The 21,939-nt window shown below is 43.3% G+C and overlaps 1 protein-coding gene across 1 annotated transcript in view; it reads left to right on the top strand.

Moving 5' to 3' along the window:
- Window positions 1-21,939, top strand: part of LOC142803757 (uncharacterized) — a 44,981-nt gene that overhangs the window by 2,989 nt on the left and 20,053 nt on the right. Inside the window, exons 2-4 of the mRNA XM_075889637.1 lie at window positions 3,932-4,018; window positions 14,991-15,041; window positions 17,797-17,847. Coding sequence (XP_075745752.1) covers window positions 3,932-4,018; window positions 14,991-15,041; window positions 17,797-17,847 — 189 coding nt within the window. The remainder of the gene's footprint in view (window positions 1-3,931; window positions 4,019-14,990; window positions 15,042-17,796; window positions 17,848-21,939) is intronic.

Here is a 21,939-nt window from a genome sequence, read left to right as displayed (position 1 = left end):
GAGAAGCAAAACGGACGCCTTCACATTTACACGGATGGCTCGGTGTCTTCAGTAAGCTCTGCAGGGGCGGAAGTCATTCCCGCGAGGCTCATCACAATTAAATTCATGACATTGCATTTGACATCGTCGACAGCTGCAGAACTCGCCGCCATACGTGCAGCTCTGGAGTTTATAGTGAAAGAACCTTCGGGAATGCGGTCTATCTTCTCGGACTCGAAGGTATCTCTTCAATGTCTTATGTCACCCTTTCGCCATGGACCTAATGAACAGTTAGTAGCTGAAATAAGGCTTCGTCATCACCAAGCAATCGAAAAACAGCACAGCATAGTGTATCAGTGGATACCAGGTCATTGCGGTATATATGGCAACGACCGCGCAGATGAGGCCGCTAGATCTGCACACGATGGTACCCAATGCACAAACATCCCGTTCTCAAGAGCCGACGCAGCTACAAGACTTTGTTCACTTGCACGTGACCTCACACTGGTACAGTGGAACTCAACAGACTTCACAAAAGCGCGCCTGCGTAACTTGGATCCCGATCTGCAGCTTCGTCTTCCCCCAAGGATATCTCGAGCTGAGGAGACTCTTCTATGCCGCCTGTGGCTTGGAGTGGCCTTTACGAACGCATACTCTTATCTCATTGGGATGGCCAGCTCTCCTACATGCACTTACTGCAGTTGTGAAGAAACCATCGCGCACCTTCTGTGTGAGTGCACCCATTTCAACGCGCAAAGACAAGAACTCACTGCAGCTCTGGATAGACTAGACGATCGACCTTTGTCGGAACAAAAGATTCTGGGTCATTGGCCGAGCCCATCCTAAGCCCAGAAGGCTTTGAAAGCTTTGCTGTGCTTTTTGCGGACAACTGGCCTCAGAGACAGACTTTAGTGTTTTATACTCTTTGATGTTGCCTTTCCTCTGTCGCAATTTTTTTTAATTTCTCTCTCTCTTCGCAACATTTCTTTTTAACATCTTCCATTCCCCTCACCCCTTTCCCCAGCACAGGGTAGCCAGCCGGTCTAAGAACTGGCTAACCTCCCTGTCTTTCTGCTTAAACTTTTTTCCTCCTCTTCATACCCCCGTCCTCAGCCTGACTTCCCTTTCCCGCCACCTTGCTATATTTTACTACACAAAGGTATGTTCTGCGCGCGTGTATGGATAGCCGAGTATTGTTACGGCGCTCTTTTTCGTACCTGGGTTCATGGGATCAAATCCTGCCTCACCCAATATTTTTTTCACCATGATTTTAACACGAAATTCTTTTATGCCAGAGCCCTTGAAAACTTGAACGATAGTTTCGTCACGTATATGACGTTGCTAAAATGCACACTAAGGAATGACCGAAAAACACTAGAAAAAAAAGTGTCGTCACCGTGAACCAAACCCAAGATGTCTAAGACCATGATGGTGGGTGCTCGGCTCTTCGGCATCTTTCTAGGTGGTGTTAGTTTTATTCACAGCGCTACCAGCGCACGTTCACAAGGCTCTACATATGAGTCTTGAATCTCGCTCATGTTCTGCCTCACTCAGTGCTAGTGTGTACACTGCAACAGTGCTCGTGGCTGGTAATATTACAGTCCCCTATCTAGTTCACTATAGTAATATGGAGCGGTGCCGCCGTCTGGGAGCCCTGAAGTGAAGTACAGCGTCATAACACGAACAGGCGCAGATATGGAGCGATTCGGTGACGGTGCAGTTGGAGTGCCTCGATGTGTCCACTAAAGAGTGCTCATAAAAGCAGTCAAAACACACAAACTACAGTTAGGGTGTGTCCATACCAGCGAGAAAGGCTGGCCGCGTTAGCATCGAGGACGCGTCCTATGCGCAGTCACGTTTGCTTTTCGCTTCGAGTTAGCGTGTGACACCACGTTGTCTGAGAAGTGCCACTCCCGCGGGTGTCAACAATGTTGCACCAGCAAGCTGCTTCGATTAAAATAGCAACGACTGATAAAATTGCTGCAATAAGCGCCGTAGAAAGGCTATGACGTCGACGGGTGAATGTCGTGCCCCGGTGGAGCGAGACAGGCGCCTGCAGGAATAGGGAAGCCTTAGCGCTTTCTCGGTGCAAGCTAGGAACCTCTGCGTCTTGTGTTGCTCAAACGCTCTGTGGTAGTGTATGCATGCATGATCGGCGTAGGTCTAGGGGTGCACACATCGCCATTTCTTTCCTCAATCGACGGCGCTCTGAAGGTGTGCACATCGAGTACCAGTGTTCCTTACGTGCTTGTTGATGGATGATAGTTTTGCGCGGGATTTACGATGTGCTGAGTACCAGTATATGTTAACAACTCCAGTTCCGAGAAGGGACAAATCATCATCATGGATGTCATTCTTGCGTATAGAGATGTGTCATTATGCCTCAACGAGGGCATATCCACATCAACAGTGACATCGCTACTAAATACTGATAGGCATTATACAAGTTCTCATATATCACTTCACCATAAACAATGAACAACTTCCGAGAAAACAAGTTTCGATTTCGTGTGTTACCGATTTCTATAACAAAACGATAAGCCACACTTTTTTAGTTTTTCCTATTGTCTTACTGTTTATTTTTTTCGCTCCTTCTCTCTCACTCTCTTTTAACTTGATCTTTCTCGCCAATCAGAGTTATTGCATCCCACTCTGGAAAAATTGGTGCACGTATTTTGGCAGTGAAGTAGGAGATGAACGAGAGGATGAAGAAGAGAAAGGGTTGAAGGAAGCGTGGTTGGGTTCATAATGATGATCATTGCGGCAATAATTTGTGTTCACGGGTGAGGGACCAACATCGAGCTTAAACAGATCCACTGCTGAAAAATCATGCACAGCGTGCTATTCTTTGACACTGTTTAGGTGGACGCAGCTCTTCTGCGAGCTTAGTCAGCACCCTTATCTGCGGTTTACCCGGTAACATTGAGATCCTCAAAATACGATGAAAGATGCAGATAGCCCAACATCAGTAGATGTAGTGGTTTCGAATGTGCTTCACAATCTGACCTATGATTTAGCAGTGGAACACTGACGTAGTGTCGGCATTCATGCGAATAATTAGCCATTAATTAAGTGATTTCCTCCAAAAAGATAAGGAAATTTTTTTTTTGCTCTACGGTGTGGGCAACCTGAACAGTATTTGTATTGAGCGACTTCTTAGACCGCAAGTCTGATAAGCACGAATATGTGTAGATACTGCGAATGGTGGTGTGTTTGATGATACTATGTTTTCTTGTAAGAAAGGTTTCCAGATATAAAAATGTTTAAAAATTTTGAGCACTAGCCACAGTAAAAGTTTATTGATTTTTTCGAACGTCGCCTGAAATAGTGTGAGGTTCGGTTGTTTTCGTCAATGATAATTGGCTAATGGCAACTTCTATCTTTCATTGAGGGTTTGAACCAATAATAACAACACATTCATTCTCAGATAAAGGGGTCCAGAATGACAGAAACTGCGTTACGAGATAATCATTTTGTTTTAGAACGGACACTAAACAAATTATTTGTACAAGTGGTGACCATTGCGAATAAAAATCTTTTATAAATCTGCCATTTCTCTTGATGCTTTCATTCAGCAAGGCATGACATCAAATTCGCTCGGAATTTTAGGTGCGAGTTTAGTATTGCGCAAGGGGGACGCAGAAAATTACGTGGGCAAATGAGCTTGAGAAGTTTGCAAGTATAGCGTGGCAGCAGAAAGCATAGGACCGTGTTTTGTGACGGAACATAGAAGACTATCCCTTGCATGGGGCATACTAAAGTAAAGCATTTCATTACATTTCCGAGCACGGGTTACCCTGTAGCGTCTTACGTCATAGCAATGAAGTGCACATTTAACATTGGCAGTTTTGCCTGCTCTAAATATAAGCTCTTCACATTCGAATTCATATAAGATACTACAATTTCTAGGAACATATTTTGTGTTATAAGTTTCTCTAAAAACACCATACAGATTTCCAGAAGCGATCCAGTGCGGAGGGAGATTCCCAAGAGACAAGCAGTTCCGGCGAAGAACAGACTTCCGGAGAAGACAACCACGGTATGTCACTCAACGATCTCCCCGGTCGTACGCGTGCGCGGGCAATACATCGCTATTCACTAATATTTGATATATTGAGCTACCAGAATGCTTACTGTGGTATGAAATTAAAAATAAACAGTGTGTGCGACAACAATCTATTGATCTGAGAAATAATGACGTACCGATTACACAACAGTTCGTGAGAAAAAAGTGACGCTGAAGCTTAAATGTGATTGAATCGCGCTTGACAACTACATTGCGCATTTGTACATGAGAGGGAAACTCTACAGTGTTCTAATGTCAACCAGTCCCGCATTTCCAATTATCAGAGGAAGCCCTTCAGCAGTGCTATCACTACGACTAAATTGAGTACTATCCGTTGCATTAAATTCACAACTGAAATCACCCACGAATAATGTGTTACGATCACAACCTACCAAAACAGCCAAACCTTTAAGAAAATTAACGTGCCCCGGTGAATTACTAATGAAATATACGTTCATTATACGTCACAGTAAATGATGTTATATAAAAACAGATTTAACGAATACACTCTGTCGCAATGTGAATATATCTGTACTTAATGAATAGCACTGAAACCATAATAAAAAAAAGCTATTTAAACGACCGTTTTGTTAAATTTCATGAAAATAAATCTCTATTTGGGACAGAATGCGAAACCGACAGAGAGGATTGTACTGATCAGGGAAATTGCGACGTTAGAAAAGTTTCACGCCAGGTCGAATCCTAAATGTGCATTAATATACTGAAAATAAATGTTTTGCCCCCTGCTGAGTATTGGCAGGTGTTTACGTGAGGGTAGTCATCCACTAATGGGCCGCTGAATTCATCTGAACTGAACGAGCACTGCGCAACAACGTCGCCTACGAACATGCTTGTAGTGTTCACAATATTTATCCTTCTAGGTTAACACCCCCCAAAATACCTCAACAAATCAGGACGCTGACCGGCAAAATATCAAGAGGGTATGGTATGGTAAGCTCCTCATAATGTCGAACTTGAAATTTTGACATCGAAAAATCCACTTAACTCTGAAGAACAAACCTGTGGAAGCACGATGTCGAGCAGCCGCTCCAGGTGGTTTAAATGCCACCGCGTGCTTTCTGGCATAAGCAGTAAGCCCACATAAAACTTCATTTTTCTCACAGTCCGTTTTTTTTAGTTTTTCAACTTAAATGTACCTTTTGTCCAAAAATATTAAATCTATTTCAATCATACTTTACATACATGAGCTACCACAACTTGGAAACAATCCCAATCTTAAAATTCTGATCTCCTAGAACGTTAAGAGAGAGAGAGCAAAAATAATTATTCTGTAAAATTTGTGATTGAAGGCGGAAGTGTCCATTATTCCAAGAACCTTCTGGCCTGGACCACCCACTGGGCTCGAGCGACGAGTTAACGCTGGTCGACCAGGTCAGGTTAGAAGACCGCAGCCTCCCACACTTCACTCATGAGGACATTTGGGTCCTAATCTGTTGCTGCGGCTTCTAGTCTTGGAACGCTTACATTACACTGCAGTAGGAGGTGCACCAGAGTGTCTGACACGTTGCAGCGAGGTCACATGTAGCTATGGCAACGTTGGCCTCATATAGTGCAATAGTACACCATGGGTGAACGTGCTGCTTTGAAGGCACCTGTAGATTGTGGCTTCGTCTCTGGTGAGTTTTGGATGTGGCGGAGTATATGAAAGCTATAAAACGTTACACAGCAACAAGCACTCTCGGTGGCTTTGTGCATGTAGGTGTTTTAGTATTCCTTTACAAAAACTCCATAAAGGGTGTCCTATATTTTGTTAAGCTATAACAAACGTGTCTCTATAATAACACGGCTGAATACCATTGGGCATTTTAATCGGTGATTGCAGAGAAAAGGTACATTGAATAAGTGAACCCACTTTAAGCTTAGGGAGTGGGCCTTAGCAAGGATATGCAACTAGGCATAAAAAAGAAGTGTCACGTGATAACAAGTGGTATTCTTTGTGAGCACGTGAAATATTATGTAAATACGTGCAGCCAATTTTTAAATATTACATTAAAGCTGACATATACATATTACCCTACCAAGCATGCGTGCTTAGTGGGAGGCTATGCTGCTGGGCGTGGGCTCGAGGACCAACTGTGGGCAGTGCGGCTGACCGAAGATGCTCCAAGACTCAAGTACTGGCCGTCACTTCAAGATTGAAGCTCAAGTCGTGGTAGTCTCGCGACCATTTCACTTGTCCCCAAGAAAAACACGAGAAAAGTGCTTCTTCCATGTATTTCGCAGTTTCTTTGGTTTCACTTGTCGACTTGGGTAGGAAGTTTCTGGTGAATGTAGAGGACCCGATCCACTCCGATGACCACCGTTACAACTTAATAAGCGCACAAGAAGACACTTTTGTTTCAATGTTCTTTTCTTTTACTGTATACCCCGAAAGTTCCTAGCTATAGAAGAAAATCTCGTTAAATCGCATTTCATGAGGCCAGAAAAAAATGTCCATATGAACCAAATGCCAATTTATCTTAACTATAATGAAAGCAAAAGTATCAATTCACTTTAATTTTTTATTATTGGGTAAATACATTACTTATCAAGCACTTATTTAGCATAGCAGCATTATAAAAGTCGCAACTTCCGTCACTTGCGACTTCATTCACCCTGCGTTCATGCATGGGGCAAGACAGCCATGCGTGCTCTGCACTAGTATCTTACATCACGTGCACGTGACGATAACTGTTTGCCGACAACTGGCCAGCAACTGATCGTTCGTTTGTAACGACGTAACACAAAAATTTTATGCCACGTTGCAGACTGCGGCTGAAGCTCATCATCTTCAGCAGCTTCCATCACGTTTGAGCTTTGCTACTAGAGGCATGCATTGTCCCAAATCAGAGCGAAGCTACTGAGTGCCGAATTCGCTGTCACTTTAACGACTGTCCCTAATGATGCTACCATAGCGTATACGCAGTTCTGAAGGAGTGCGTGCGCTCTACGCTCAGAGTCTAATCGAAGCTACGGAGCAGCTAGACTACTGCGGAAGAAGCCTAGCCCGCTAATGCACACTCAAGCATAACGACTGCGCAGTTTTGAAGGCACGCGGTGGAAATGATACTTGTGTTCTTTCGGAACGGAAGCGCACACACAGGTCTTTGTCTTCATATCTGCTTGAGCTTTTTTCTCTTACAATGATACCAAACCAACAAGCCCACGCCTTTCGATGCGATCAGAAAGTTCACGCAGTTCGCATGTGCCAAGTAAATATGAGAACTAAAAAAATGGCAGCATAACCACAGGGTGAATGATGGAGAGTGGGGCGAAGCGTCCGTCTGTTCGTTCTTGCTTCCATCCGTCCATGCGTCTATCTGCGTGACCGTCCATGTGTCCATCCACCCGTCCGTGCGTGCGTCCGTACATCCGTCCGTACGTCCATCTCTGCGTTCGTTCATGCATCCGTCCTTGCATCCATCCGTCCATCCATCTATCCATCCATGCGTCCGTCCGTCCATCTAGTGAACACTCTAATTGAGTACCACCATCTCGCATCTATTCATCATATCTTCCGCATATAGAAGTACCTCCATACAGTGGACATTCTAAGGACTAAGCGAGAGGTGGCACACGCACAATTAATTACGGCCTGCGCTTCGTGTCTACATCCCACCTTTCACCACCTTGAGTTCATGGCTATATACTAGTTCACTGTATACTGTTACTGTGGCCCAACCCTCGTTAAACCGTTCTTATGTGATTCTTAAAGAGAAAAGAAGAGAAAAGTGAGCCCCATAACTGTCTAAATCAGAGTGCGACACCTCAACAGTAGCTCACGAGGAATGGGGGTAAGGAGGCATTAGAAGGATAGGAATAAAGGTAGAAAGATAGATATGGTAAAGGAGAGAGTGAGGAACAGGGACACCGAACGACAGAAAACGACGTACGTAAAGAGGAGATAGGAAGGATGGACACGGTCACAGGATTCCGAGGACGGGGTATCACTCAGCTTGAGCTCTTGTCGGCGTTAAGAGATGGCACAGGGCGAGCCCTGTCAGCAAGAGCTGCGTTGTCGTCGGAGATCTCCGGTGCACAACCGGTTGGCACGAAATCCAGAGAGCGAGTCGCTAAACCTTTCTAAAACCCAGAAAGTAACGCTTAGCAAGTTTTACGTGGCAACCCTTTCTTGTTAGATAGTGCTCAATGTGCGTCCTTCTGATACTAGTTTTTTTAGTAAGCATCAAATTCAAGGCAAAATTTATTGAAGATTCTGTCAGCAATACTGGTTTCTGTAGGTTTTTTTCATCACAAACAACTATCTTTTTAATAATGAATAAAGTGCGCTGGTTTTCTCTTCGATTGTAAAGGGTGCACGCGTTTACTCATACCGGTACTAGCGTTAAGACTGGTTACACACTACTACTATTACTACAACGGAAACGAACGGGTGCCGCAATGAGAAGCTTCGCCCCTAAAAAACTAGAGCACGCTTGAGGTTCGCTTTGAAGACTATAACACAATAATGTACTCGACCATGTTCCTATCACCTCTCCAATCTCAAGCAAGATTTCGCTTATTGTTGGAGACTTAGACCATTCCACAAGAAAGTCAGAGCGCAGATGCCCTCCCGGTCAAACTCCCATGCGTTCAAATAGGACGAAACATGGCCACACGTTAGGACAATACCATTAAAAGTGCGGCTTCAGGCCCTCCGTGCCATCTTGCAGTTGTTGCGTCAAGGCGCTGAAGAACCTCCAAGAAGTGTGCATCTCCAACAATAATTGGTCTACATAAACAGCTCGTCATAAGCAGACAGGACTAAGTCTTTTGAGACATATTACAAAGGACCTTAAAGATCAGCAATGGAAAGCAAATTGTGACTGTGCAGTAAAGGTAGTGCGTGTGCACCAGAAATAATGTTTTCCTACCAAATAATTTCGGCCAAGAAGTCTCAAACAGGGTCAACAGCAAGAAAACGACTGACAAAAAGAAAAAAAGAGAAAGGAGGGGGCAGCAGAACGCAAAAAAAAAAATCAGTAAGTGAACGTGGCTGCACATGCGTAAGTGAACGCACTAACGCATGTGCAGCAAAAAAAAAAAGATTTCGGACGCTTTCTCTGCTGAACTTCTCACACACTGCTAACAACAGGCCTGCAAGAAGAACAGGAGCCATTTTTCGGCCGGAATCTCTAAACAAAGAACACACACATTCGCTAAAATATTTTTACTTCACAACAAAGAACTATAGACATGGATGCCTCCCTGAAAAAAAAGGCAGAATGTCAGCATTCATTTTAGCAAGCAATTTTAACGAATGACATTGTGAAATTTCGCTCAATGCAAAGGAAAAACAAACGAACATGTAGCCACACCGAAAAGAGCGGTTCACGCTGCGATTTTCTGGCGACGTGGTGTCTTCATAAACAAAACATTAACTTTGTCGACACTGACTTGTATTCGATGAATGGACATTAGGGACAGATAATTAAGCTGCTTCTCAGCCATCGTTTACCTCAAATACGTTTTCACTCTGTAGAAAAACTGCGTTCTGCTGTATCTGTGCTCACTGTGAGTGTTTCCAATATCTAGAAAAGTGTGTAAATGCACCGCAACAGGGCTTTGTCGAATTCAGCTGAAGCGTCCGTCACAAAGCGGCCAAATTGTTCCCATTGCATGGCTTGCCATTTAGTTTTTGCAGATTTTTCATTCACGTTTTTGTATAAGGGTATGAGCTCTTGTCTTGTACCTCAAGTGAAAATTAGAGGCCGGCTGCACAGATTGAAATTTGCCTTTGAAGGCATGCTTTGGCAACACAAATAGCAAGCTTTGCAGTGTTTGCGATGCTTTGCAAAGCGCTATTTGAGAGACGCTTTCAGGCTATCTATGTAAGAAATGAACAAGGCTCGCTTGTAGTACTCTTCCGCAGAACTACAATCGTACTTCGCCCAGTATCATCTGAAAACGTCACGCGTTTAAGAGCACCTCACAGTCAAAATGGCATCTTTGTTTTAGGAGAGCTAGCCACTATAGTTGAGCGCTCGTAACCCTCCAGATATTCCGACAACTTGCTGAAAAAGCTTGAGTCACATTGAACTCACACATAACTGTGTAAGCAGACGTAGCAAATTCTATACAGTGGTATTATCCGAACACGGCTGACATTTGAAAAGTGAATCGAGCCGAACTTTTTCGCGAAGGACTAGATGCGCTGTAGCTCCGTTCCTGTAGCTTTCCCTTCACTGCCACGGAAAGTTGTCCCCGAGTATAGTGCCCACAACACCATAATTATTAGTTTTGCCAATCAGTGAAGCGCCCACCACTCGTACAGGCCACACGCGAACTTACGCAGCTACTGACGGTTCTACTGCTGATGATGGGTAAATATGTCCGAGTGATTTGTAATGGGTGGTCTTTAAAACGCCCAATCGTTGTTTCATTCACATTTTTTGACATTTGGCGCAATTCTACGCTTCTACCACAAAATGTTTAATGTGGTCGGGAGGCTCCTACTACATGACACTTTTACAGCGTTTTTAAGCACTTTCAAGCACTGGAGAAGCTCTCAGATATAACACTTGCTTCTCACGCAGAAAGTGTGGCTTTGATATTCAATCAAAGCAATTTTTATATTTATGTTAGTCGCAAAGTTATTATTTATTTATTTACCTTTCTCATTTTATTTGCATCTTCATTGCATTTTTGCTGATGGATCCGGTGATTTTTCACTCCCATCATTGACGCCGATGCCCACACTGACACCGACTCTTACCACGGAGTTTCTACGAAACTAACTCGTTAACGTGATGATGCTAAAAGTACTATATTTTAACAAGATGTTAAATCAACATGGAAGATTCTCTGCATCAGTAATACTGAATCAGCGAAAATTCGATTTTACGCCAACATACTCCGTTCGCAATGTTCTTTTCCATTTTCAAAAGTGAATCTATTTTAAAAAGCCGCAATTCAGATGGCCTATCCTGTCGGACTACCATGTATGGGCCATATAAAGCAACTAAATCCCAGTAACCACCACTGGTATACTAAAATAGCAGAAGGCAACAATTAGCACTACAAAAGAAAATTGGTATGTGCAACCGAAATATGGTGGCCTATAAGAAAAGTAGCGTCTTCATAAACGAGTATTTGTCACCTAAACTGGGAATATCCCGTCACTCAAAACTGGTCCAATTGAAATATAGAAGGCAATAGTTAGCTCTTCACTAGAGAGCGAGAAAAGCCATGGCAGCGCTGAGAAGACGCCAAAGCAATGAAAGGGTAACGGCAACGACAACCTTCCCGTAGATCAACGAGAGGTGAAAATGCTTGGTTTCAGCCCAAGTTTTGTTCTCTAGAGTTTGGACATCCATGTCGTGTCGGCGGCTGTATGAGATGTGCGAGATCTAGGTTTCATCACGAGTTTCTTTAGAGTGTTGCATCTGTGTTGTGGTTTATCATGTGCTTTCAACGCTGAGAATCCACGTATAAATAAGTTGGCATCAAATAGCTAAGGCTTTGCAACGACCTAGAAGTAACCTTTACACAACCCTCATCATCTAGCTGAGGCATAGGAACAGCCCACAGGCAAGCAGATTACTCTCCAAAATCGTAAACTGTTGCATTTTCAAGAAGCCTTGTGCTGCTTGGTGCACGCTTTGTAGTAAGCTTCTATTATTGAAATACGATATTGTCAAAACAGACACAACGACGCCAATTATTCATAAATTTTCTTACAAGCTACTAAGACACACGTGAAAAGGAACAAGTGCTGCCATCTTGGGCTTAACGTCTTCGTTCTTCTCCTGTTCGGATTTCTGTGGCACATACTAGCGCACAAAAATTTCGTTTGTGTTAGTTACTGACCGTCATTTTTCAAAGAATGAAGCATGCTTTTGTGTTTGGGTATTCAGTGGGGAAGGCTTGAGGTCTAGGTTAGTTACACTCGAAATTAAAACGATCGAACATGGCAACCTCGGTAGCGTATAGTCTCATACGTCTAAGGTGTATATTTGTTATTAGAAACTCCGTGAACAAAAACTATGCATTTTACCATAAAGTTTAAACACGCCATAGTGATCTGTTCATATCTTTTGTTCGAAATTTCTGAAAAAAAAATTTACAGATTCTTCGAGCGATGTCTCAGACACAAGTAGTCCGCAAGAGACAAGCGAAGGCAAGCCAGCTGACAAAAAATTTAATTCCTCAATTCAAGGCGTACATCAGCTTCAAAATTCTAGTCAGTAAAAATCCAGAAATTGAGTTTCCTGAGTTCCCACCACGCTTGGAAATTCAAACGAATGCAATCGCCAATCTACCCGACAGCAATGCATTGATCGGACAATGAAAAAGGTTCTCACTTCCACCCCAATTTTGTTAAAACAAGGGGTGCTGAAACATAGCTGTGCATCAAGTCTTGTGTGAGTGCTACCTTAAGCTTTTGTATTCAGGAAAAAAAAATTATTTTGCGTTCCTGTGTGAAGAAGTCTCTGAACAGTTCAGCCTTCCTAAGACTACTGCTAAAACCAGTATGGTCCCTTCGTTTGCTTGAACTATTGAAGTAGTCCATAAAGAAAAGAAGGAAAATAGGATGAAAAGAACGGCAGGGAGGTTAACCAACCTATAGACAGCCGATTTGCTACCCTGCACATGTGAGGAGGATGGGGGAGGTGAAAGGTAGAAAGCAAAGAGGGAAGAGAGATAAACACAGCACATTCGGTAGATAAAATCTTATGATAAGTATTTAGCTAAATAGTATAGATTTAATAAAATTGGTAGGACGGGGTGCATTATTGTATCCAAATACTCTATTTAGGAGTTCCGACAAAACCGCGCAATATAATACCACATTACACAGACACACTTTTGCCAAATGGGAATAAATATGAACCTGATGAATAAGTTGTCTGTGCGGTGCAAAGTAAAAGTGTACTTTTATATAATTCACGTACAACTTCATGTTGGTGCAATAAAAACGTGCAGAATGTTTGAGCTTCAGCTTCGGGGCTAGAAGGCGATGTTGTAAATGAGGCCCGTGATCATCGTGTTCTTAACCACTATCCTTAACCATACCTGAAAAAAAAACAAGGCTTTAGTGCGTAAAACGGGCCGTATTGAAGTAACTTATAGAATTTCTTCTGCGAGTATCATTATGAAGTGCCCACTACACCGTAATTATTCGTTTTGCGGATCAGTAAATTGCCCACTACTCGTCTCCAAGACCACACGCAAACCTACGTGGCTGCTCACTTTCTGGATGGTTCTGCTGATCATGATAATTAAATATGCCTGAGTGCTGTGTAATGGGTGGGCCTTCAAGGCGCCTACTCATTGCTCAATTTCCATGTTTTCGCGTCTCGCCTGATCCCGTGCTTCTGTAACGCAATATTTCATTCTTTCAGGTGACTCCTCCTACTTACTGCATGACACTAAAATCGCGTTTTCTTTCGAAGCCCCTTCTAGAAGTGAGTTAGCTTTGTGTTAGAACACCTGCTTCTCACTTAGAAGGCGCTGCCCTAATTTTCACTAAGACACGTTTTTTTTAATTATTTATTTACTTGCATCTATATTGAATTTTCGACCACAACGAATGACGCGGATCCCCATACCGGCGCTGACCACTACCGCAGTGTTTCTACAAAACGAACTCATTAAGGTTATGCTGCTAAAAGCATTATATTTTAACAAGAAGTGAAATCGACATGGAAGATTCTCTGAATCAGTAAAAAATACTGAATGAGCGAGAATTTGATTCTACTCGAAACGCACTTTCGCAACATTTTTTCCCGTTTTACAGTTCAGCTATTTAGGGCAGCCGCAATTTGGACAGCCTATTCTGTGCAGCCTATCAATTTCGTGACACAAAAACAATTTAATCCCACTAACCACCACTGGTTTACTAAAATTGAAGAAGGCAACAGTTATCACTACAAAGAAACCGTGTGTGTGCAACCGAAATATGAAGGCCTATCAGGTAAACTATAGCGTCATCTTAAGGGGGTATGTGTCACAAAAATGGAGTTAATCCCATTATACTCATCCCTGGTTCATTTCAAAGGAAGAAGGCGAAAGTTTGCCCATCATGCACTTGGTGGCGAGAAAGGCCATGGCAGTGTTGTGAAGACGCCGAAGCGACAAAAGGTCTACGCCAACGAGAACCTTCCCATAGATAATTAGAGGTGGAAAGGCTTGGTTTAAGCCTAAGTTTCGCGCGTTAGAGTGTGACCATGTGGGTCATGTCTGCGGCTCTTTGAGATGTAGGAAGGCTAAGTTTCATCGCAAGCTTCTTTGGGGTAATAGATTAGTGTAGTGGTTTCGCTTGTGCTTCCCTACACTGAGAATCAACGTAGAAATAGGTAAGTACGACGTAGCTAAGGCCTTGCTACGACCTAAAAGTGATCTATAAACAACCCTCATCATCTCGCTAAGGCAGCGGAACAGCCAACAAACAACCAACTTACTCTCCAAAACTGCCAACCATCACCTTTCAAGCCTTGTGCTACTTGGTGCAAGCTTTGTAGTAAGCTTCTATTATTGAAATACGATATTGTCAAAACAGACCCACCGACGTCAATGCTAGGAGTTCACAAACTATTATTCATAAGTTTTCTCTGAAGCTATTAAGGCACGCATGAAAAGGAACAAGTTTAGCTATCTTGTGCTTAACGTGTCTTCGCTTTTCTTTTGTTCGAATTTTTATGTCACGTACTAGCACAACAATTTCGTTTGTGTTAGTTGCCCACAGTCATTTTTTTTCAGAAAGTGTGGTATAAAGTGTGCTTTTGTGTTTGGGTATTCATTTGGGAAGGCTTGAGATTTGAAATTACAACTATGGCATGATGTGCCATGGCCACCTCGGTACCGTATAGTGTCATACTTCAAACCCTAAGTTTGTTTTAGAATCCTCGTGCGTAAATCTAGGCATCTCGCCCTCAAGTTGACACTTGTCTTAATGATCTGGTAATGTATTTTGTTCAAAACTTCTGAATAAAATTCCTTACAGGTCCTTCGAGTGAGCTCCCAGACACAAGTAGTCCGCAAGACACAAGCGACGGTAAGCCAGCCGACAATCTATTAATTCAATGCGTACACGAGCTCTGAAATTCTTGTCAGTCAAAATTGAGAAGTTGCGTTTCCATAGTTCACACCAGGCTCACAAATTTGATCGACTGTACTTGCCAACATGCCCGACAGCAATGCATTGATCGGGCAATCAGAAATTTTTGCATTTCCGTTGCAGTTTTTATGAAACGAGACATGCTGAAGAATAGCTATTCATGATGCCTAGTGTGAGTGCTACTCTGAGCTTGTGTATACAGGAGAAAAATTATTTTGCGTTCCTGTGCGAAGACGTCTCTGAGCAGTTCAGCCCTCCTATGACTACTGCTAAAACCAGTACGGTCCCTTGGTTTTCTTAAACAATTGAAGCAGTCCATGAACAAAACCTTACGATAAGTATCTAGCTAAACAGTCAAAGGTTTAATGAATTTGTTGGGACGGGGTGCATTATTGTAACAAGACACGCTGATTAAGCAGTACGATAAAACCCCGCAATGCAATACCACATTGCATTGACACACTTTTGCCAAATGAGAATAACTATGAACCTAATGAATAAGTTTTGTCTGCGGTGCAAAATAAAAGCGCATTTTTATAAAATTTTCGCAGAATATCATGTTAGTGCAATAAAAACCTGGAGCTATAGCTTCAGGGGTAGAAGGCAATGTTTAGATTGAGCTCCGTGATCACCGCCTTTTTAACCGCTAGCCTTAACCATACCTGAAGCAAAAGAACGCTTTAGCTCGTAAAACGGGCCATTTCAAGGTAACCTACAGAATTTCTACTGCGAGTACTATTGGGAAGTGCCCACTACACGGTAAATATTCGTTTTGCGTATCAGTGAAGGGCCCACTACTCGTCCCCAAGACCACACGCAAACCTACGCAGCTGTTAACATTGTTGATGGTTCTGCTGATGATGATAATTAAATATGCCTGAGTGCTGCGTAATGGGTGAACCTCTAAAGCACCTACTCGTAGCTTGATTTCCATGTTTTCGCGTCTGTCTGATTCTGCGCTTTTGTCACACTGTATTTCATCCGTTCAGATGACTCGTCCTACTGATTACATGACACTTATATAGCGTTTTCTTTCGAAGCACCTTCAAGTAGTCAACAGCTAGCTCTGTTCTCACCTACTTATCAAGCGGAAGGCATAGCTTCAATTTTCCTTCAAATTCGTTGTTTTTATTATTTACCTTACTTGCTTCGATTGAATTTTCGCTAACAACGAAGGACACGTGTGCCCGTACTGACACTGACCCTTACCCCTGACGTTTTACGAAATAAGCTCCTTACCGTTATGGTGCTAAAAGTAATATATTTTAACAAGATGTGAGACCGACATGGAAGATTGTCTGCATAAGTAAAAAAACCAATACTGTATGAGCGAAAATTTGATTCTACCTCAAACGCACTCCGTTCACCTAATTCTTTCATGTTTTGACAGCGCCGCTATTTAAGGCAGCCGTGATTAGGGCAGCCTATCATGTATGGCCTATCTGGTTTGTTCCAGAAAAATGAGTTAATCCCACTAAGCACCACCAGTGCACTAAAGTAGAAAAAGGCAACAGTGAGCACTACACATGATAAAATGTGTGTGCAACCAACACACAGTGGCCTATCAGAAAAAGTAGCGTCATTATAAGCCAGTATGCGCCCCAGAAATGGAGTGAATTTGACTGCACTCATCACTGGTTAATTTAAAATGAATAAGGCAAAAGTTAATTTATCATGAGCCAAAAGTGAAGGTAAAAAAAAACAAGAATAAGCACTAGGGAGCGAAAAAAGACCACGGCAACGCAGAGAAAACGCCGAAGCGATAGAAGGCGTACGCCAACGACAACCTGCCCATAGGTCAATGGGAGGTGCGAATACTTGATTTCAGACCAAGTTTTGTTATCTAGAGTTTGAGCATTCATGTCGTGTCTGCGGCTGTAAGAGATGTGCGAGCGCTAGGTTTCATCGCGAGTTTCTTTGGAGTAAAACATACGTGTTGTCTTTTATCTTTTGCTTCTCTGTGCGGAGAATCAACGTAGAAGTTAGCATCACACAGCAAAGGCGCTGCAATGATCTAGACGACACTTATAAGCAACTCTCATCATCTAGCTAAAGAATAGGAACAGCCTACAAGCAACCAGATTACTCTCCATATTCGTTCACTATAGCATTTTCAAGCCTCGTGCTGCTTGTTAATTGCAAGCTTTGTAGTAATCTAATGTTGTAGGTTACTACAACAATATCTAGGTAGGTTCAATATTTAAGTACAATATTGTGAAAACAAGCACACCGTCTTCAATGCTGGGAGTCCACAAATTATAGTTCATACGTTTTATCAGGAGCTAATCAGACAGTCTCAAAAACTAACAAGTGTAGCCATCTCGTGCTTGGCGTGTCATCGTTGTCTATATATTCATGTTCGAATTCCTGTAGCACATACTAGCGGGCTACAATTTTCTTTGTGTTAGTTGCCGATGGCAATTGTTACCAAAATGTGCTATAGACTGGGTTTTGTGTTTGGATAATCATCATGAGAGGCTTGAGCCCTGGGTTACTCGTACTAAAAGTTACAACCATGGCATTGGCGAACATGGCCACCTCGAAAGCGTATAGTATCGCATTACTTCAGAGGCGTACGTTTGTTATTAGAAACTTCGTGTATAAGGACTGGGCATCTCACCCTCAAGTTTAAGCTGGTCATAGAGATCTTTTATTAGCTTTTGTTCAAAATTCTTGACAAACTTTTTTACAGGTTCTCCGAGCCAACCCCCAGAGACAAATAATACGCAAAGCCCACCCAACGGTAAGCCAACCGACAAACAATTGCTCAATACATGTAGACGAGCTCTCAAATCCTCGTCACTCAAAGTCGAGAAATTGAGTTTTCATTGTTCCCACCACGCTTGGGAATTCAATTAAATGTAATCGCCAATCGACCCGACAATGATTCAGAAATTAAGAAGCGCTGAAGCATAGCTGCACATTAAGTTGTGTGTGAGTGCTATTCTAAGCATGTGTATACAGGAGAAATATTACTCACTGTTCCTGTGTGAAAAGGTGTCTGAGCAGTTCAGCCTTCCTATCACTACTGCTAAACCCAGTATGATCCTTTGGTTTGCTTAAACTATGGAAGTAGCCCGAGAACAAAATGTTACAATAAGTATCTTGCAATACAGTGAAAGATTCAATGAAATTGGTAAGACTGGTTGCATAATTGTTAGGACATACGCTGATTACGCGCTATGACAAACCCCACACTATAGACATGGCGCGAATGTTACACTGCAAATGTCGAAAGACGATAGTCTGGCATCTGGAGAGAGTGAACAAAATGTTTATTTGATGCTCTGCGCAAGAAAATCTGTGAATGGTATTCTGGAGGCGCTGCGTTAGAGTGCCTCGAGCTGGTAGCAGGGAGAACGAGCGCATCAAAGCACGTTATAATTACTGCTTATGCTACCTTTAGGTAGCAGAGTTGCGCCACTGTTTTCCGGGCGCCGCTCGCTCTGCCTACCGGAGTTCAGCGCCCCTATTCGCCGAGCACCATCACGTGGTTATAGGTTGTTCATTTGCTCTGCGGAGATGCCAACGCTACGCAGATTTCGGGCAGATCAAGCGGGGTTGACAATGGCTGTTATTATCGCCGCGCTTCTTCGATAATGTAGCCATGCTGCCTTTTCGTGACGAGAAATGCGGCAGCAAATGCATTCTGTGTTGAGTTGTACTACGTAGAACCCATGCGATTTGACGCGAGTGCAGCAGATGTTGCTATAGAAAGATTAATGTTGAGTCGGTGGGAATAAATGCTTGGCCATGTTGTCGTCGGCAGGATTTCATGTTGGGGGTGCAAACCATTGCTGCGTTGTGGCTCAGAGAGAGCGAGAACACTGGCCTAGCTTGGGTGAGGGCAAGTGCTGTTGTGGCTTGAAGGGGGCAAGGGCCCCTTTTCATCTTCTCTGCTGACACCCATGTGCTTGGCATTTTTTTTAATCTGTCCATGGCACTGCAAAACTTGCTCTATCTGTATTAACCACGGATGCAATAGTGAATACGTTACACATGCAAAGTTGGGCAGCATGTGTGAGCTGCATACGTCCAATAGCCTGGTGATTAGAACGCTAAAAATAAAGGGAGAATTTAAACTAGAAGTATTCAAATCGGCAAGGTGTTGCTGCTAGTGCGTGAATTGATTGCAGCTTTGATTAAGCGAAAAGTATGTCGGACATGACAGGGTTATTGAACGACGGTTCTCATCAGTTGTCATGAGCCGCGATTGTAATACAAGCGTAATACGAGATGCGCACTTAACGCGGCCGTGGCATGGCCACTCTCGATCCCTATCTAGCTCGATTCATTTGAAGACTACAAAGCTTTAGCTGGTTAACTCACACAGTTAACGAGTGAGCCCAACACGATGAAAATATTCCATCCCTGGCTCGATAGCAATCAAGAGTGAAAAATGATTTACAAATGTAAATGGGGAAAACAGTGCAAAACAAGCCGAAGCTGATGTGTGGCCTACTATAAATTTACATAGGTACCACTGGTTCAATGCGCTGACGCACGTTTTTTTCCTTATTACTTCGCAAAACGTAAACATAATATCAAGGCTTTTAGGCGTGACCAGAGCAACGGATTTTGTCTCGTACCTTCATAAAAAATAGAAAGAAAAAGCAAAAAATAAATAAAGCAACGCTATAAGCGCGAGCGCTGCTCCCACGCGGGTGGTGAGTGGCTTTCCCGCAGGACTTTTGAACCCAAGATGACGTACCTTGGCACAACTCTGCTACCTAAAGGTAGCAGCATATACAGTAACTCTAAGACACGCTAGACACGAGTGCCATCTGGCAGTTATTGTCGAAAACGAAGGCGTGCATGCCCGAGGAGAAAGATGCGCGCCAGTCTCGGAGGTGATCAGGTGTAGAACGCAAAGCGATGGGCAGGTACCACCGCCGTTTCGTCGTATCAAAGCGTTGGAAACACTTTTTTGAGCATCGCGTTGCACTGTCAGCGCAGCGCGATAAACGCTACAGTCCTTGGAGTTACTTTTGTGTGCCTCTTCTAGTAAAAAGGCAGACATACCAAACATCGAGGTGTTGTTAAGGCGCCTCAGATATGCGCAATATTTGCTTTTTAATTGAAAATCGCACAGCTATGAACGCTAAACCTTGAGCAATATTGGTGGGCGTGGCGGGTGGGGTTGGCTGATTGGTGCCGTTTGAGGTATTGTTAAAGGCGGACAAACAGACGAAAGGACAGACAGACAGACAGACAGACAGACAGACAGACAGACGGACAGACAGACAGACAGACAGACAGACAGACAGACAGACAGACAGACAGACAGACAGACAGACAGACAGACAGACAGACATACCAAAATTTTTCCGTTGAAGGTCCCTAAGAAAGACTATCGTCTTTAAAACCTCATTGTATAGACAAACTCTTGCCAAATGGGAATATATATGATCCCAACGAATACGTTGTGCCGGCAGTGAAAAACAAAAATGCAGTTCAGTGAAAGTCTCGTAGAAGTCCTTGTTTGCACAATAAAAACTTGGAGGGTGTTTGAACTTCACCTTCAGGAGAAGAGGGTGATGGTGTAATCGATCCCCATGATTATCGCATTTTAATCGCTAGCCTTACCTCAAGAAAAAAACACCAGGCCTGCGGGGTAGGCGTAGCACAGTCGCAGCGAAAGCTAGAATAGCGGCCTTTCAGAGGCTTTTCAAAACATAAATTGGGTAACTACGGCGATCACATTTGCTTGTTACCCACTAGGGTATTAATAATAAACTCTTGGGTAGTAGGCCTACATTCGCTATGCTATTTTTCGTCATTATTTTGAGAATTGTGGTATCCGCTAAACACTTGCAAGGAATTTTCGCCGATTGTCTATGCAGTGGCTGTCGAGGATGATAGCTGAATTGGGTATCCGCCGCAGTTAATAGTGGACGAAAAGCAAGCTTTTCTGATAACTTGGAGAGTAGGGCGGCCTACTCGTTACGCTATTCGCATTGTGCGATGACTGGATGTTGTTTCGCTGTTGTAAGACGCTCAAGTCGTAATAGGGCGATTGCTTTCTCGACATCAAGCCTGCTTAAGGCAAGTTTGACAACAATTTATAAGCACTGGTGTAGCTCTGTGGTAGAATACTGGGCTGGCACCCAGCAGACCCGGATTTCAGCCCCACTGTACCATTGGTACTAGGTCATGCCTGCCTAAAGCAAGTTTGACAACAAGTTATAAGCACCGGCGTAACTCAAAAGTACAGTATTGGGCTAAAACGGAGTCGACCAGGGTCCAAGCCCCACTGTGTCGTCAGTGCAAGGTTCTTTTTTTATTTGTGCGATGTGGTTACGGACACTGGCGGCAGCGCACAACAAACAACTGCACGTAACCCGGAAAGTGATCTCATAACAGCTTTTGCTGCAAAAAAAACGTTTCTGTGCGTAAAGCGGGCCGTTTGAAAGAAACCTACAGAATTTCTACTGCAAGTGTCATTGTAAAGGACCCACTACACCATAATTATTCGTTTTGCGTATCAGTGCAGGGCCCACAACTAGTCCGTAAGACCACACGCAAGCCTACGCTCCTGCTAACTTTGTGGATGGTTCTGCTGGGGATGGTAATCAAATATGCTTGAGCACTCTTTAATGGGTGGGTCTTTAAACTCCATAATCATTTCTCGATTTCAAGTTTTTGAGTCTCACGTGAGACGAAGTTTCTTCCACCCAATGCATCATGTGTTCAGGTGACTCCACCTATATACTATATCAAACTTATTGGAGCACTGCACGTGCGCAGGCCTGATTAGAGCCCGTATGAAGCCCGGGTCGCAAGAACGTGTCCAATATGCATTAAAAATTAGAGAAGGGTGGCATCTCCAGCGCTC

Source organism: Rhipicephalus microplus, chromosome 3 (assembly GCF_043290135.1).
Source record: "Rhipicephalus microplus isolate Deutch F79 chromosome 3, USDA_Rmic, whole genome shotgun sequence".
Lineage (NCBI taxonomy): Eukaryota > Metazoa > Arthropoda > Arachnida > Ixodida > Ixodidae > Rhipicephalus > Rhipicephalus microplus.
Note: the sequence above shows the minus strand (reverse complement) of the source record. Positions and strands in the feature narration are given on the sequence as shown.